Genomic DNA, 15,057 nt, shown 5'->3' on the forward strand with positions numbered 1-15,057 from the left:
GTAAAAAATTATTTTTTGTTGATCTCTTTTTTTTATATTATTTAATATTTTATGCGTTGGAATATTATTATAATATTTAAAACAGTAAAATAGCTACTTTTTTTTTTTATTTATTTTGTTGTTTAATATATGACATAAGATTGACAAAGTTTTAACCATTTAATGGCTATTTTTCTGTGTGTACGATCCGAACTGAAACCATCCGTGTTTCACCTTGGTCCCCGCCTGTGTTATTAATGATGGAAATTTGAAAATACAGAAGGTTCAATAATTGCAACATCATTGGGTCTTCGATTTCTCAACCTTCGGCTGACTTTTGTCCCCGGGCCGTAAACAAATGGCCAGGCATTTCGCCACACTTTCTGTGCACTCGTCCCTGAAGAATACTATACTACACTATACTATACCTTACTATACCATATATATTTATATAGACATCCCGAAAAAGATGGCTTTATGGGATGGACCTACCTACGATCCGATCGGCAGCACTGCGTTTATATTGCAGCAATTTCGAATCAATTGAATAGTTTCCACGAATGCGCGCACAAAGGCCATAAAACGCGTCGCGTGGAAGTGAAGGCGCAGATACAGATACAGATACGCAAACTATGAGATACTGTTGCCGGGGGAAGGACAAACTTCTGCTACAGCCTCACCTTCACTTGGCTCTTGCCTGTTTGCCTGTTTTATTGGCCTTTTTGTCATCGTAATTCACGTGTAAAACATGCCGAAGTGCCAACTTCCCTTTCGGTTTTTGGCCATTTCCCCTCTATCCCAAAATGTAGCTATATATATATATATACTCGCAGATTGCGCGTGCGCACCTCTCCATTTGTTTACACAGCGCACACGCCTATTTCGAGGATTTTCGAATTGCATTTCCTTTTTAGAGGCGTACGCCCGGCATCCGGAATTCGGAATCAAGTAATGAACAAACAAATGCTGGCCGAGCCATCCCATTGTCGATTCCCCCGAATTTTCGGCGCACGAATCAAGTTATTTAAACACTTGCCAGCGAAATATTGAAGGTTGTAACCTTGTCAAAGTTAGCCTGGAAAAGTAATATGGAAAATAAATTTTACAGAGAAATTATCAAATATTAATAATATGCATAATATATTTTTAAATTTACTCCTTTTCTATGCAAAATATGGAATATTTTTTATTGTAAATTTTCTTGAAAACTGGAAATTTCGATATTTGTAAATAAAATAAGAAACATTTCATCTTACAATTATCTTAGTAGTTATATTCCAAGCGAAATTCAAAATATAAAATACACAGCAAAGCCTCTTTAAGATTACTACTATCTTTCTATTAGAGTTCGATTGATTTCCACAATCTTTTAATGGCATAACTGTGATTTGAGAGCCCTCAGTTATAGAGCCTATTCAAATGATTGCTTATCAATTGCAATCGCAGCCCTCCACAACTTGAACTAGTTGCAGTTAAGCTCCTGTCTGCATATTTGTTGCCGCTAAGCTGCCGACCAGAAGAGCTCCTTCAAGTCAAACCTCAACGATAAGCTATCGACTATTGACGATTGTCAGTCTGTGAAGCAGTTCATATCAGCTGAAACTGAAAACTGAAAACCCTCGAGTGGCAATCACAAGTGGGAAGCCGGGCCAAAAACCCAACCCAAAACCCAATTCAAGTAGCTCGTGCAGTTCACCTTAATGCGCCCCTTGGCATTCGGTATTCGGTGTACGGAATTGTGTACTGGGTGTTGGCTGTTGGGTATTCGGCACTCGACGGGGGACAGGAAACTGCAGCTCCAAGTGACCGCCACTGCAACTGCATTTCGGACTCGAGATTGGCTAGTTATCTGCTGTCAGTCCTGCTCAGTTCCTTAACTCCTCAGTACACAGCCCTCAGTCCAGCAGATACAGATAGCTACCCGTCATTGTCCGGAGGCACGAGCTCGACCAGTTGCCAGGGAAAGGTGTGCACTGCAAAAAATAAAGAAGAAGAAAATAAAGTTGGTAGTAATGCACATAATATATAAAAAAAATATGTACATATTTCAAATAGCGGCATCCAAAAACTAGATTTTCATAGAAAATAAACTCTTATTGCATGATTTTCTAACTTTCGATTGTAAAAAGTTACAAAATAAAACATATTTTGCTCAAAAAGAAGACTACAGACTACAGTTTAAGACCCTTCGGTATAGCAATTAAACTTAAAAGTTATATTAATTACTATTAAGTTAATACTTATCCTTTAATACATTCTGTAGTTTATATTCAGACACCATTATTAGAACTAGACTTTTAGATTTTAAATGGGTATTATTTACTTTCCAAATATTAAATACTACCTTATAAAATTTTCCTCTAGGCTTTGTAACATAACTTTTGATGGTATTATTTATTTTTTAAACATTATAAAGTTTTACAAAATTAATCCTTAGTAAATTCCCAATAGCACAAATCGAGTAAAACTTTTGGTTAAGTGCATTGTTTTGCCTTTGACCGGTCGTTAATTGGATCACTGTTGTTGGACGCCAGTAGGTCCTACTCGCAACCTCCATCCTTGGCAGCTGTCTGGTTGAACGACGCCCGCTGGGCACACATGTCCTGCGATGTGTCCTCCTTTTGATTGCCTACTAATCCCGGCCATCGATGCTCAGGCGACAATCGAAGTAAACAGCCAGACAAATGGGCAAACAAATGAGCCGGGGCGTGTGTCCTTAAACGAATCAAATTGGATCATAACTGCGAAATCCTGAAATGCTGAAATCTGTGCAAACAGCGCTCTAATTAAGTCCTGCGGAGAGGGTCCACATAAAAAGGACCTCGGACTACGGACCACGGACCACGGACCTCGCTCCAAATAGCCAACCATTAAAGCCGGACAATGGGGGCGTGTGTTTTTCGAATTGCGTCACAAGAGCATTTACTTGCATCGGAAAATTTACTTGTGGGGGAAATGTATTAGCAAAGGGGGAAAAGTCTGACGTCAGCTGGTTTCTGAAAGGCAATTAAGTAGCCATTTTTAGAGGAGATGGTTATTTTCTGTTGCGGGTAACATCATGAAAATGGCAAACAAAAATTCTTAATTAAATATTATTTGAAAACAGATAAAAATAAAAAACTAAGCCTAAAATGTTAGCGGCATAAAACTCAAAAAGCTTGATCTAACTATTTTTAAAAAGTTATTTCCGATTAAATCAATTCAAAAATCAAAGATTTTCTAAAGAAATCAGAAAAAATTATTAAAAACAGTGTAAAAATCACTAAACAAAGCTTTTGGGGAATAAAAAATACCTAGCTACTTAATTTGCCAAATCTTGAAAAAACTTGAGAAGAAAACACATTTCTTAAAAAGTTTTAGATCGAACATATAAATCCATAAACGAAGGCTTTGTCGAATGAAAAAACTTTATAGTTTTTAATTTTAATTTTTAGAATCAAAGATTTCTTAACCAGATTATAAGCAATTGTTCAAGGAGTGTTGAAACGATTATAAAATCCCTAAACAAAGCCTTTGGGGAATGAAAAACGAGTGGCCGAACGTCATAAGAGGCCTTGGGAACCACGTGATAAGCCAAGACCAGAAGACCAGAAGTGCCTAGAGTGAGTGGGGCGTTCCCATGTGTATTTGACCCGTGATATTGGCCAGATTTCCGAACAGAACCCATTTCCCAACGACAACAGAACCAGAAACAATGGCATATGGCAGCTCTCAACCCGTTGAATGCAATATCAGCAATCTGGGTTTCAAATGGGGGCGTCAAGTCGCACCAAAAAACTACCGATCAAAGCCACTCACAGCCACCAGAATCAAACGAGCCACCAGCTTCACTCCATCGAAACATAATTGGTCCCATGGGGCACCTACTTTATCGCCCCGGAATGTTCGTTTTTAATTGTCCCCTTTTTTTTTTTTTTTGTCGAAATACAATTTGCTCAAACTGTTGCTGTTTGCTGGAATTTTACACAATGTTTTATCGTGAAAATAAAAGAGGAACACTTACCGAGAAAACACTTAGCGTTAACTGGTGTGTGCTATCGAGTGTGAGTGAGTGTTATGCCCAGAGCCAATCGGCATCGACATCGACATCGAAAGGGCCTGGGAAGTGGGTCGATATAACGCCCACTCCCCCTAGTTTTTGTGGGGCTCCACTTGAAAAGACAACCGCCCAGCCACCCAACCACACAGCACCCACAATCCAATTTCCTAACGAGCCATCATCGAATGACTCCAATGCAGCTAATGCCAGAGGGACATTTGTCTTCAGTCCCCATTTAAAGCGCACTTGAAAATTGTTTATCAAAGATTTTGGATATTTGGTTGGTTGGGAAATATAAAAGCAAGTGTTTTATTTAGAGAACGTATTTCAGTGGACTTGTAGTCTGACGTTTTAAAAATATTTGGTTATATTTTCATGGTGACATATTAAAAAAACAGCAGAATTTAATATAACATAAAATAAAGCTTAGCGATCCCAGATTTAACTATACTATAATAGAAATAACATTATTCTTAGTAATCTAAAAATATTGTTTCTAAGAAACTCGTCCTGCATGACTAGCGCTTTAAATTTAAAGTTTTATACTTGTAGCGTTAGTAAGAACTTCAAAATAAATTAAATTAATAATAACAAAAATAACGAAAAGAAAACTTTCCATTCTTACTACGTTAAAGATGTACAGAAATTTTGTTGAAGATTTCATTGTAGACTTAAAGTTTTAAGAGAACATAAGTGAAAATCACAAAAGAATGTTTTACATTGACTTAAGTTACAATAGAAAAAAACAAGTCAAAAAGAGAAAGCCACAACTTTGTTAATTTGGCCCGGATCGACTTTAAAATCTTAAGATATTATGCAATCACACAAAAAACATGTTTTTAACCCTACGTCCCCTCTTCTAGACAAACAAGAAAGAATTGAAAATCAAAATTGTAAGAATTTAATAGACTTTAGGCAATTTCTTTGAGTGCATTTCTGGGCAGGGCCAGGCACTTCAAATTACTGCCACTAATCTGGTGGTCATGTCTGCCGGACCCGGTGAAACCAGCGACCAGAACCCAATGGCCAATCCCCAATCCACAGCCAAAAACCAGCGACCGACGACCGCAGCTCAAAGTGCAAAGTGCACTTGACGGACAGCCAGCTGCAGCAGCTGCCAAATGTATCCGTATCTGTATCGGTATCTGTAAATGTATCTGTATCTGCATCTCTGGGCGAGTGTTCTTTGGATCCCTTGGCTGCATTTCGACTGGCAATTGCATTTATTATCGTTTCACATGGCTTGCGGTTCAATTAACGCTTACTACTGTCCATTATCGCTGTGTTTTGAGGGCGTGTTTCCGCATCGCCATCGCAATTCAATTGTCCACTCGAATATCTTGAGGCTCTTTTGCAATCAAATCTAAGACAGTTGACTATGCTAACACTTGTATTGATTTCAAAATGCATAATTAAATCCTGAGCAATTTATCATTTTGGGTACACGCTTAATTAGTAGTAATTTGATAAAGATCGATTCCATTATTTTAAAATCTTGATTGGACTAATTTTTATAAAATGTGTTTAGACTGGGAACGTTTTATTTTGTTTTTTAATACATAATATTATAAAATTAAAAACTTTAACAGATCGAAAATATATTACTTTTAGTTAAATTCATAATGAACCAGTTGACTTACAATCCAAAATATTGTTGACAGTAATTTATGATTTTGGTGATTTTATGAATATAAGTTCAATGATTTTATTGTTAGTTTTAATTCTTTATTACCAAATATTTAAAATGATTAATGAGCATAACCAATTGAACCATAAAAATTAAATGGTTAATATGAATTAAACGGTGCCTTAGTGCATGCAATATTTATAAATTTTGTAGCATACTTTTGAGGGGCAGCGAGTTCTAGTGCCGATGGTTGGCAACGCGACTAATACTGACCAGGCCTTAGTGATCTCACCAAACCGTTGCCTTCTTTTTTGCGGCCAACGAGGGGTCATCCTATGGTTTGCAACGCGGACCCAAAACATTTGGGGACGCTAACGCTTTTGGCCAAAAATAATACAATAAACTGGCATTCGAATCTTGAAATTAACCCTTATAAAAAAAACAAGAAATTTAATATTTTTAAATCAGACAACAAATTATTCGTTAGTAATTTTTAGACAAACATCCATTTTTGGGAAAAATTGAAAAGAAAAACGACCCGAAATTTCAAGCCAACATTTAAACGCAGATTTATTGGAAACTAATTCAAAACCCGTCAGAACTAAGTCTTTTCCAAATCGGATATCTGTAAGAAAAGTTATGGAATTAAATGTGATGGATTTAAGTCACTTTTCTGCAAAGCATTTTTTTAAATTTAAATTTTATTAAATCGCTTAGAAAATCAACACAAAATACAAGACTGAAATTTGAATGCAGAATCTTAGAACATTAAACAACAAAGCTAAGGAAGTATGCCTTTTTAAAATCGGATTTCGGAGAGAAAAGTTATGCAATTAAAGGAACTGGGTTTAGGTCATTTTTCGACAAATATCCATTTTTGGGAAAAATTGAAAGGGGTACCATCATAAAAATTTCAAGAAAAACGACCCGAAATTTCAAGCCAACATTTAAACGCAGATTTATTGGAAACTAATTCAAAACCCGTCAGAACTAAGTCTTTTCCAAATCGGATATCTGTAAGAAAAATTATGGAATTAAATGTGATGGACTTAAGTCACTTTTCTGCAAAGCATTTTTTTAAATTTAAATTTTATTAAATCGCTTAGAAAATCAGCAAAAAATACAAGACTGAAATTTGAATGCAGAATCTTAGAACATTAAACAACAAAGCTAAGGAAGTATGCCTTTTTAAAATCGGATTTCGGAGAGAAAAGTTATGCAATTAAAGGAACTGGGTTTAGGTCATTTTTCGACAAATATCCATTTTTGGGAAAAATTGAAAGGGGTACCATCATAAAAATTTCAAGAAAAACGACCCGAAATTTCAAGCCAACATTTAAACGCAGATTTATTGGAAACTAATTCAAAACCCGTCAGAACTAAGTCTTTTCCAAATCGGATATCTGTAAGAAAAGTTATGGAATTAAATGTGATAGACTTAAGTCACTTTTCTGCAAGGCATTTTTTTAAATTTAAATTTTATTAAATCGCTTAGAAAATCAACACAAAATACAAGACTGAAATTTGAATGCAGAATCTTAGAACATTAAACCACAAAGCTAAGGAGGTATGCCTTTTTAAAATCGGATTTCAGAGAGAAAAGTTATGCAATTAAAGGAACTGGGTTTAGGTCATTTTTCGACAAATATCCATTTTTGGGAAAAATTGAAAGGGGTACCATCATAAAAATTTCAAGAAAAACGACCCGAAATTTCAAGCCAACATTGAAACGCAGATTTATTGGAAACTAATTCAAAAACCGTCAGAACTAAGTCTTTTCCAAATCGGATATCTGTAAGAAAAGTTATGGAATTAAATGTGATAGACTTAAGTCACTTTTCTGCAAGGCATTTTTTTAAATTTAAATTTTATTAAATCGCTTAGAAAATCAACACAAAATACAAGACTGAAATTTGAATGCAGAATCTTAGAACATTAAACAACAAAGCTAAGGAAGTATGCCTTTTTAAAATCGGATTTCGGAGAGAAAAGTTATGCAATTAAAGGAACTGGGTTTAGGTCATTTTTCGACAAATATCCATTTTTGGGAAAAATTGAAAGGGGTACCATCATAAAAATTTCAAGAAAAACGACCCGAAATTTCAAGCCAACATTTAAACGCAGATTTATTGGAAACTAATTCAAAACCCGTCAGAACTAAGTCTTTTCCAAATCGGATATCTGTAAGAAAAGTTATGGAATTAAATGTGATGGATTTAAGTCACTTTTCTGCAAAGCATTTTTTAAAATTTAAATTTTATTAAATCGCTTAGAAAATCAGCAAAAAATACAAGACTGAAATTTGAATGCAGAATCTTAGAACATTAAACCACAAAGCTAAGGAGGTATGCCTTTTTCAAATCGGATTTCAGAGAGAAAAGTTATGCAATTAAAGGAACTGGGTTTAGGTCATTTTTCGACAAATATCCATTTTTGGGAAAAATTGAAAGGGGTACCATCATAAAAATTTCAAGAAAAACGACCCGAAATTTCAAGCCAACATTGAAACGCAGATTTATTGGAAACTAATTCAAAAACCGTCAGAACTAAGTCTTTTCCAAATCGGATATCTGTAAGAAAAGTTATGGAATTAAATGTGATAGACTTAAGTCACTTTTCTGCAAGGCATTTTTTTAAATTTAAATTTTATTAAATCGCTTAGAAAATCAACACAAAATACAAGACTGTAATTTGAATGCAGAATCTTAGAACATTAAACCACAAAGCTAAGGAGGTATGCCTTTTTAAAATCGGATTTCGGAGAGAAAAGTTATGCAATTTAAAGTGCTTGGTTTGGGTAATTTTTAGACAAACATCCATTTTTGGGAAAAATTGAAAGGGGTGCCATCATAAAAATTTCAAGAAAAACGACCCGAAATTTCAAGCCAACATTGAAACGCAGATTTATTGGAAACTAATTCAAAAACCGTCAGAACTAAGTCTTTTCCAAATCGGATATCTGTAAGAAAAGTTATGGAATTAAATGTGATAGACTTAAGTCACTTTTCTGCAAGGCATTTTTTTAAATTTAAATTTTATTAAATCGCTTAGAAAATCAACACAAAATACAAGACTGTAATTTGAATGCAGAATCTTAGAACATTAAACCACAAAGCTAAGGAGGTATGCCTTTTTAAAATCGGATTTCGGAGAGAAAAGTTATGCAATTTAAAGTGCTTGGTTTGGGTAATTTTTAGACAAACATCCATTTTTGGGAAAAATTGAAAGGGGTGCCATCATAAAAATTTCAAGAAAAACGACCCGAAATTTCAAGCCAACATTTAAACGCAGATTTATTGGAAACTAATTCAAAACCCGTCAGAACTAAGTCTTTTCCAAATCGGATATCTGTAAGAAAAGTTATGGAATTAAATGTGATGGACTTAAGTCACTTTTCTGCAAGGCATTTTTTTAAATTTAAATTTTATAAAATCGCTTAGAAAATCAACACAAAATACAAGACTGTAATTTGAATGCAGAATCTTAGAACATTAAACCACAAAGCTAAGGAGGTATGCCTTTTTAAAATCGGATTTCGGAGAGAAAAGTTATGCAATTAAAGGAACTGGGTTTAGGTCATTTTTCGACAAATATCCATTTTTGGGAAAAATTGAAAGGGGTACCATCATAAAAATTTCAAGAAAAACGACCCGAAATTTCAAGCCAACATTGAAACGCAGATTTATTGGAAACTAATTCAAAAACCGTCAGAACTAAGTCTTTTCCAAATCGGATATCTGTAAGAAAAGTTATGGAATTAAATGTGATGGACTTAAGTCACTTTTCTGCAAGGCATTTTTTTAAATTTAAATTTTATTAAATCGCTTAGAAAATCAACACAAAAAACAAGACTGTAATTTGAATGCAGAATCTTAGAACATTAAACCACAAAGCTAAGGAGGTATGCCTTTTTAAAATCGGATTTGGGAGAGAAAAGTTATGCAATTTAAAGTGCTTGGTTTGGGTAATTTTTAGACAAACATCCATTTTTGGGAAAAATTGAAAGGGGTGCCATCATAAAAATTTCAAGAAAAACGACTTGAAATTTCAAGCCAACATTGAAACGCAGATTTATTGGAAACTAATTCAAAAACCGTCAGAACTAAGTCTTTTCCAAATCGGATATCTGTAAGAAAAGTTATGGAATTAAATGTGATAGACTTAAGTCACTTTTCTGCAAGGCATTTTTTTAAATTTAAATTTTATTAAATCGCTTAGAAAATCAACACAAAATACAAGACTGTAATTTGAATGCAGAATCTTAGAACATTAAACCACAAAGCTAAGGAGGTATGCCTTTTTAAAATCGGATTTCGGAGAGAAAAGTTATGCAATTTAAAGTGCTTGGTTTGGGTAATTTTTAGACAAACATCCATTTTTGGGAAAAATTGAAAGGGGTGCCATCATAAAAATTTCAAGAAAAACGACCCGAAACTACAAACCCACATTTAAACGCAGACTTATGGGAAACTAATCCAAAAACCGTCAAAACTAAGTCTTTTCCAAATCGGATATCTGTAAGAAAAGTTATGTAATTAAATGTGCTGGTTTTGGTTCACTTTTCTGCAAAGCCCGGTTTATAAAACTTAAATCAACACAAACTGCAATACTATGGTTTGAACTTTGAATAGTCCAAAAATTGAAAATCATTATGTTTTCCTGAAATAGTTTTCCACCCCAGAAATATGCAACAGTAAAAGCGTTCTGTAAACGAAATGTTAACGCTTGTTTAGCTTACACCATCGATATAGTGTACTTGCACTATCGATAGCAGTTCCAGTTGGGAAGCCGAGCGAGTGCATTGTTTGGGAACTGCACTCTCCAATCAGAAACCACAACAAACACTTTGATTAACTAAAAGTAAGCAATGCTATTGAATGTGCGCTCCACAATGGCAGATAAGGTTATCGGATGTGAGAGTTGGGTAACCGATTCATTCGGTGGAAAAGTACGAAACGATGACAACGTCGTTGAGCAGCGGAGTGTTGATTGGATTTCTATGGATTCTGGGCATGCCTCAGTGGATATCTGCTGGTAATGTTCTGGCCGTTTATCCGCACTTTGGTTTTAGCCACTTTAAAGTGGTGATGCCCATACTAAATGAACTGGCCAATCGTGGGCATGACATCACTGTGATCTCGTACGTGAAGAATCCACAGGCACATGGCTTTCCCAACTACGAGGAACTATTGATATCGGCACCTGGCGAGGATCAGTCGAGTACAACGATCAACTTGGTTCCGCTGACGGAAAATACACCCACAAGATCACTGTTTGTACTCATTCGGGAGTACATAGCCCTGCATGATGAGGGTCAGGAGACATGTGAGCACCTCTTCGCCAGTGGACACATTGAAAAGGTCTTGGAAAGACACCAAATTAAGCCCTACGATCTGCTACTAACCGAATACTTCAATTCCGATTGCCAACTGGCCTTGGCCAAGTTATTGGAGCTGCCAATTATTGGCCTTAGTACTTGTGCTCTGATGCCCTACTACTATGATCGCATTGATCTGCCCGATACGCCAGCCTTTATCCAGTCGGAATTTGTGGGTTTTGCCGGGCAACTGAAGTGGCATGAGCGTTTACTTAACTTTATGCAAGCCAAGCTATTAAAGTTCCTCTACAAATACCACTCGAATGCAGCTGACAATGAGTTGATACGAAAGTATCTTGGTGTGGAAATAGATGTGGAGCAAGTAGCTCGCACCCAAACTGCTTTTATTTTCGGAAATCAACATTATTCGCTGATGGGCAGTCGGCCACAATCACTGCAGTTTGTGGAAATTGGAGGAGTTCATATAACTAAACAGGCAGAAATGGAATTGCCAGAGAATGTCACTAACTTTCTCATTCAATCAAGCGAGGGAGTTATCTTCATAAGCTGGGGATCCATGGTTCGGGCCTCAAGCATCGATGAAGATAAACTAAAAGCCATACTGGAAGTTCTACAAAATCAGCCCTTAAGGGTCATTTGGAAATGGGAGGCTGATGAGGCTCCAAAAACTGACTCCTCTAAATTCCTATTTATCAAATGGGCTCCACAGTTGGCCGTTCTCTGTGAGTAATGATGACTATGGTTTTTTAATTTAATAAATTTAATGATTATTACAAAAAACAAGGAACCGAATTTGGAAACCCATTAAAACTGTCTACAAATTACATAAAAATCAGCCAAATTCGTTAACAAAATAACCAAAAATTCCAGCAGACCTAACTGGTTTATTAACACATAAATCGGTTAAGGGCTATTTGAATTTTAAGTTCTCAAATCCAATTCTATTTTAGGTCATCCGAAAGTAAAGTTGTTTTGGTCTCATGGCGGTTTACTTGGAACTACGGAATCTGTTCATTGCGGCAAACCCATGCTAGTCACTCCAATTTATGGAGACCAATTTCTAAATGCATTTTCTGTGCAAAATCGTGGAATGGGTCTTAAGTTGGATTATGAAGATATCACCATAGCAAACCTTAGGAAAGCTTTTACTGAGCTGAGAAAAGAAAGGTAGATTTTAGATACATTTGCTGTAAACAAAGCTCTTTAAATTAAATGCCATTATTTTTCAGTTACATCCAACGTTCTCTTCAGATCTCCAAGATCTTTAATCAACGTCAGAATACTCCCCTCGAATTGGCCATTTGGTCTGTGGAACATGTGATCCAAAATGGTTTAGTTTCTGCCGAACTTCTTCAATCGCCAGGCATTGAACTTAATGGATTTATCTACCACTCACTGGATAGTATAGCTCTGATTTTGATCCCCATAGTTTTTCTGATCATAATCTTGAGCTACTTCTGCAGGAGATACCCAGCTACATTGGCCAAAAAGAAACTTGGCAAAAAGCCAAAAAGATCTTAAGAGCCGCACGAGTCTACTACTAAATTACTTGACAATTTTGGTCTAACAATAAATATATATATATATTAAGCTTAGTTTAAGAGGATTTTCAGTAGCGCAGGCGTTGCATGCAGTCCCTGCGACACTCCTCGTAGGTCAGGAAATTGTTCTCAGTGGAGGCACAGCCCGTGTAGTAGAAGCTCTCACAGTTTCGGGTCTTCTCGTTGTAGGCATATCGCAATTGGCGACCTCGGCACAGTCCAGGTGCCTTGGGCTGTCTGCAGGCTGGAAAAATTACGAAATGAGATTCACTTGTTAAGTTTTAAAATAAATAATAATACAAATGTTTAAGAAAATAAATATTTTTGGTTTTTTTAATAATATAACTAGGATGAATTTGACTTTGTCGGGGGTGGCACATATCCTGCCATTTAAATACATTTACAAGATGTCTGACCTTTCCACTCGTAAGTTAAACCTTGATAAACTAAATTGTTTAGAAAATATTTGTTTTTAATTTTTTTAATCTGTCCCAAGATGATTTTGGTTCTACTTTATTGGTATTTAATTTTATTTAACTCACCTACGACCTGTTCGATTTGATCTTGCGTATGATTTTCCAAACTCGGAAGACCATAGGCGATTCCCACGACCAGAAGCAAAATAAGCCAAAGTTGCCTCCAGCTCGAAGTCAAGGCCATTTTGATTAATTCATAAATATATAGTAAACAAGATGTATAAATTCCGGAGTATATAACCACTTTCGGTTTTTTTTTTGGCTATGGAGCTTCAGTTTTCCGTTGCGATCTGAACTAACGTCGGGCACAGAATGTTCTCATTTAGTGTGTCTTGCATTTTGACAGATGTTTCTCAGCTTTCTCTGTCTGACGAATTCGTTTCTTCTTCCGTTTGGCACGTAGTTGGGTTTTGGTTTTTTGCCTTTTGGCCAACTTTGTTTCCATTTCAGCGTTTCCTCTTTTTACTGCATATTTTCCACTGCACTTTTCAAGCATCGAGTGAAAACGTGTGCCAAAGAGAAGCACCAATATAGGAAGTACCTTGGATAAGGTAAATTTGAGTGCATTACATTTACACGGTGTAGCACATTGTGCATTTCGTTTTGCACTTAAATAAATTACAATATGTTCTTTGAATGACGTAAAGTTAGGTACTCCTTTTTATCTAATCTTTAAATAATTCAAATGATAAAACATTTATCAAACCAAAAGGAACACAAATTCATCGCAAAAATTTGTTTATTCAATTTCTAACTTATTTACTTAAAAAAGACAATTAAAAAGGGCGTATTTTTCGTAAAAATAATAGACATGATTGCTACGGACTAATGAAATATAGAAGAGAGGCTAGATAGAAATTTAACAAATGTTTTTTTTAAGGGCGAATGACGGAAGATCTTGGTCAGATGTTGCTTTTAAAAATGTTCTTACAGACTATAAGGCAACCCGATTTGTATTTGTATGCATTTTCGTGCGTGCTTTGATACATTAACAATGATGTTTAATAATTATGTTAATAATATTTAATAGATACAAATAGAAATAGAATTTATACAATGCACATGGCTAACAGAGCTCTACTTACAACTTACATCATACAATTCCAAACGAACTAGACGGTACATATCCTCATTACAAAATAATAGTTATAAACTCGTTAATAAATTCATTGCGTTGCACATCATGGGGGGTATATATATATAACACATCATAAATCTAAAATCTAAAAGGGCTAAGACGATGGATAATTGTGCTTTTTTTGTCTCGGCCCTTGGCCTTGCGACTGCTACACTTTACGTTACGTTTCTTTTCCTTTCTTTTCTTAGTGTTTTTTGGCAGCTTTTCGATGCGTTGCTGCTGACTGTTTGCTGTTGGCTTTGGCGTACATATGGCGCACTTAAGATCAATTTCTCCTCCTTGGTTTGTATTCTCCTCCGGTATTCTGTATTCTGTAGCATTTAGCGTTTAGCGTTTTGAGAGCATCGATCGTCTAGGAAACGAGTCCTAAAAGTCCTTGTCCCATCCGGTAACATCATCTGGTGGGGGACCCTCCGGATCGGGTGGATAATCATCAAAGTTCGTGGTATCCACCACGCTTTTCACGGCTGGCTTTATGGGCGGTTCCAGAGTGCAGTTTTGCAAGCCCCACCAGTAGAAGCCATCAAACCATCTATTCGGGGTGAAAAAGATCAACAAATTAGTTTGAATTTAATATTCTTTTAGGGGAAATCTTTCTTACTTGTGCTTCTGTATCTCGCTAATTCCCCCACGCTGGTAGCCCAAACGCTCGGCAGGATTATCCCTACACAGCTTCTTAATCAGATTGCTGGCATTACGCGTGATATTCCTGGGGAATTCAATGGCATCGATGCCCTTAAGTATGATGTTGTAGGTGCGCATGGGATCCGAGCCCGTAAATGGAGGGGTACCTAAAATTATAAATTCACGAGATTATTGTTGGTAATTATATGAAGTAATTAATAGTTTTTTCTACAATTGAAACTGATTGCGGCCTCTGGTGCCACCAGACTTAGCTAAAGAAATCAGATTACAACTA

General features: G+C 35.9%; 3 protein-coding genes across 6 annotated transcripts in view; 1 reads left to right on the forward strand and 2 right to left on the reverse strand.

Moving 5' to 3' along the window:
- The first annotated feature begins 10,432 nt into the window (after nucleotides 1–10,432).
- On the forward strand, nucleotides 10,433–12,546 carry LOC128261996 (UDP-glucosyltransferase 2). The gene is made up of 3 exons (XM_052995990.1): nucleotides 10,433–11,705; nucleotides 11,934–12,150; nucleotides 12,213–12,546. The coding sequence occupies exons 1-3, from the start codon at nucleotides 10,604–10,606 to the stop codon at nucleotides 12,502–12,504; spliced, it is 1,611 nt and encodes a 536-aa protein (XP_052851950.1). The 5' UTR covers nucleotides 10,433–10,603; the 3' UTR covers nucleotides 12,505–12,546.
- On the reverse strand, nucleotides 12,540–13,485 carry LOC128261997 (kappaPI-actitoxin-Avd3d). Its single transcript, XM_052995991.1, has 2 exons — nucleotides 13,067–13,485; nucleotides 12,540–12,768 (listed from the first exon to the last, which is right to left on the reverse strand). Exons 1-2 carry the CDS (start codon nucleotides 13,182–13,184, stop codon nucleotides 12,593–12,595), a joined length of 294 nt encoding a protein of 97 aa, XP_052851951.1. The 5' UTR covers nucleotides 13,185–13,485; the 3' UTR covers nucleotides 12,540–12,592.
- A 236-nt stretch (nucleotides 13,486–13,721) lies between these two features.
- Nucleotides 13,722–15,057, reverse strand: part of LOC128263341 (cGMP-dependent protein kinase, isozyme 2 forms cD4/T1/T3A/T3B) — a 35,463-nt gene continuing 34,127 nt past the window's right edge. For all 4 annotated transcript variants that reach the window (XM_052998362.1, XM_052998363.1, XM_052998364.1 and 1 more), the window contains 2 exons: nucleotides 14,740–14,929; nucleotides 13,722–14,670 (listed from right to left, as the gene is read on the reverse strand). In XM_052998362.1, coding sequence (XP_052854322.1) covers nucleotides 14,505–14,670; nucleotides 14,740–14,929 — 356 coding nt within the window. In that variant the 3' untranslated portion in view covers nucleotides 13,722–14,504. The remainder of the gene's footprint in view (nucleotides 14,671–14,739; nucleotides 14,930–15,057) is intronic.

Source organism: Drosophila gunungcola, unplaced genomic scaffold (genome assembly GCF_025200985.1).
Source record: "Drosophila gunungcola strain Sukarami unplaced genomic scaffold, Dgunungcola_SK_2 000001F, whole genome shotgun sequence".
Classification (NCBI taxonomy): Eukaryota; Metazoa; Arthropoda; class Insecta; order Diptera; family Drosophilidae; genus Drosophila; species Drosophila gunungcola.

What these genes read in the sequence shown, in the direction of transcription:
- LOC128261997 (XM_052995991.1), bottom strand. Translation starts at nt 13,184, where the DNA reads ATGGCCTTGACTTCGAGCTGGAGGCAACTTTGGCTTATTTTGCTTCTG. An exon ending in TCAAATCGAACAGGTCGTAG is followed by an intron (nt 12,769 to 13,066) that starts GTGAGTTAAATA and finishes TAATTTTTCCAG; the next exon opens with CCTGCAGACAGCCCAAGGCA.
- LOC128261996 (XM_052995990.1), top strand. Translation starts at nt 10,604, where the DNA reads ATGACAACGTCGTTGAGCAGCGGAGTGTTGATTGGATTTCTATGGATT. An exon ending in TCCACAGTTGGCCGTTCTCT is followed by an intron (nt 11,706 to 11,933) that starts GTGAGTAATGAT and finishes ATTCTATTTTAG; the next exon opens with GTCATCCGAAAGTAAAGTTG. An exon ending in ACTGAGCTGAGAAAAGAAAG is followed by an intron (nt 12,151 to 12,212) that starts GTAGATTTTAGA and finishes ATTATTTTTCAG; the next exon opens with TTACATCCAACGTTCTCTTC.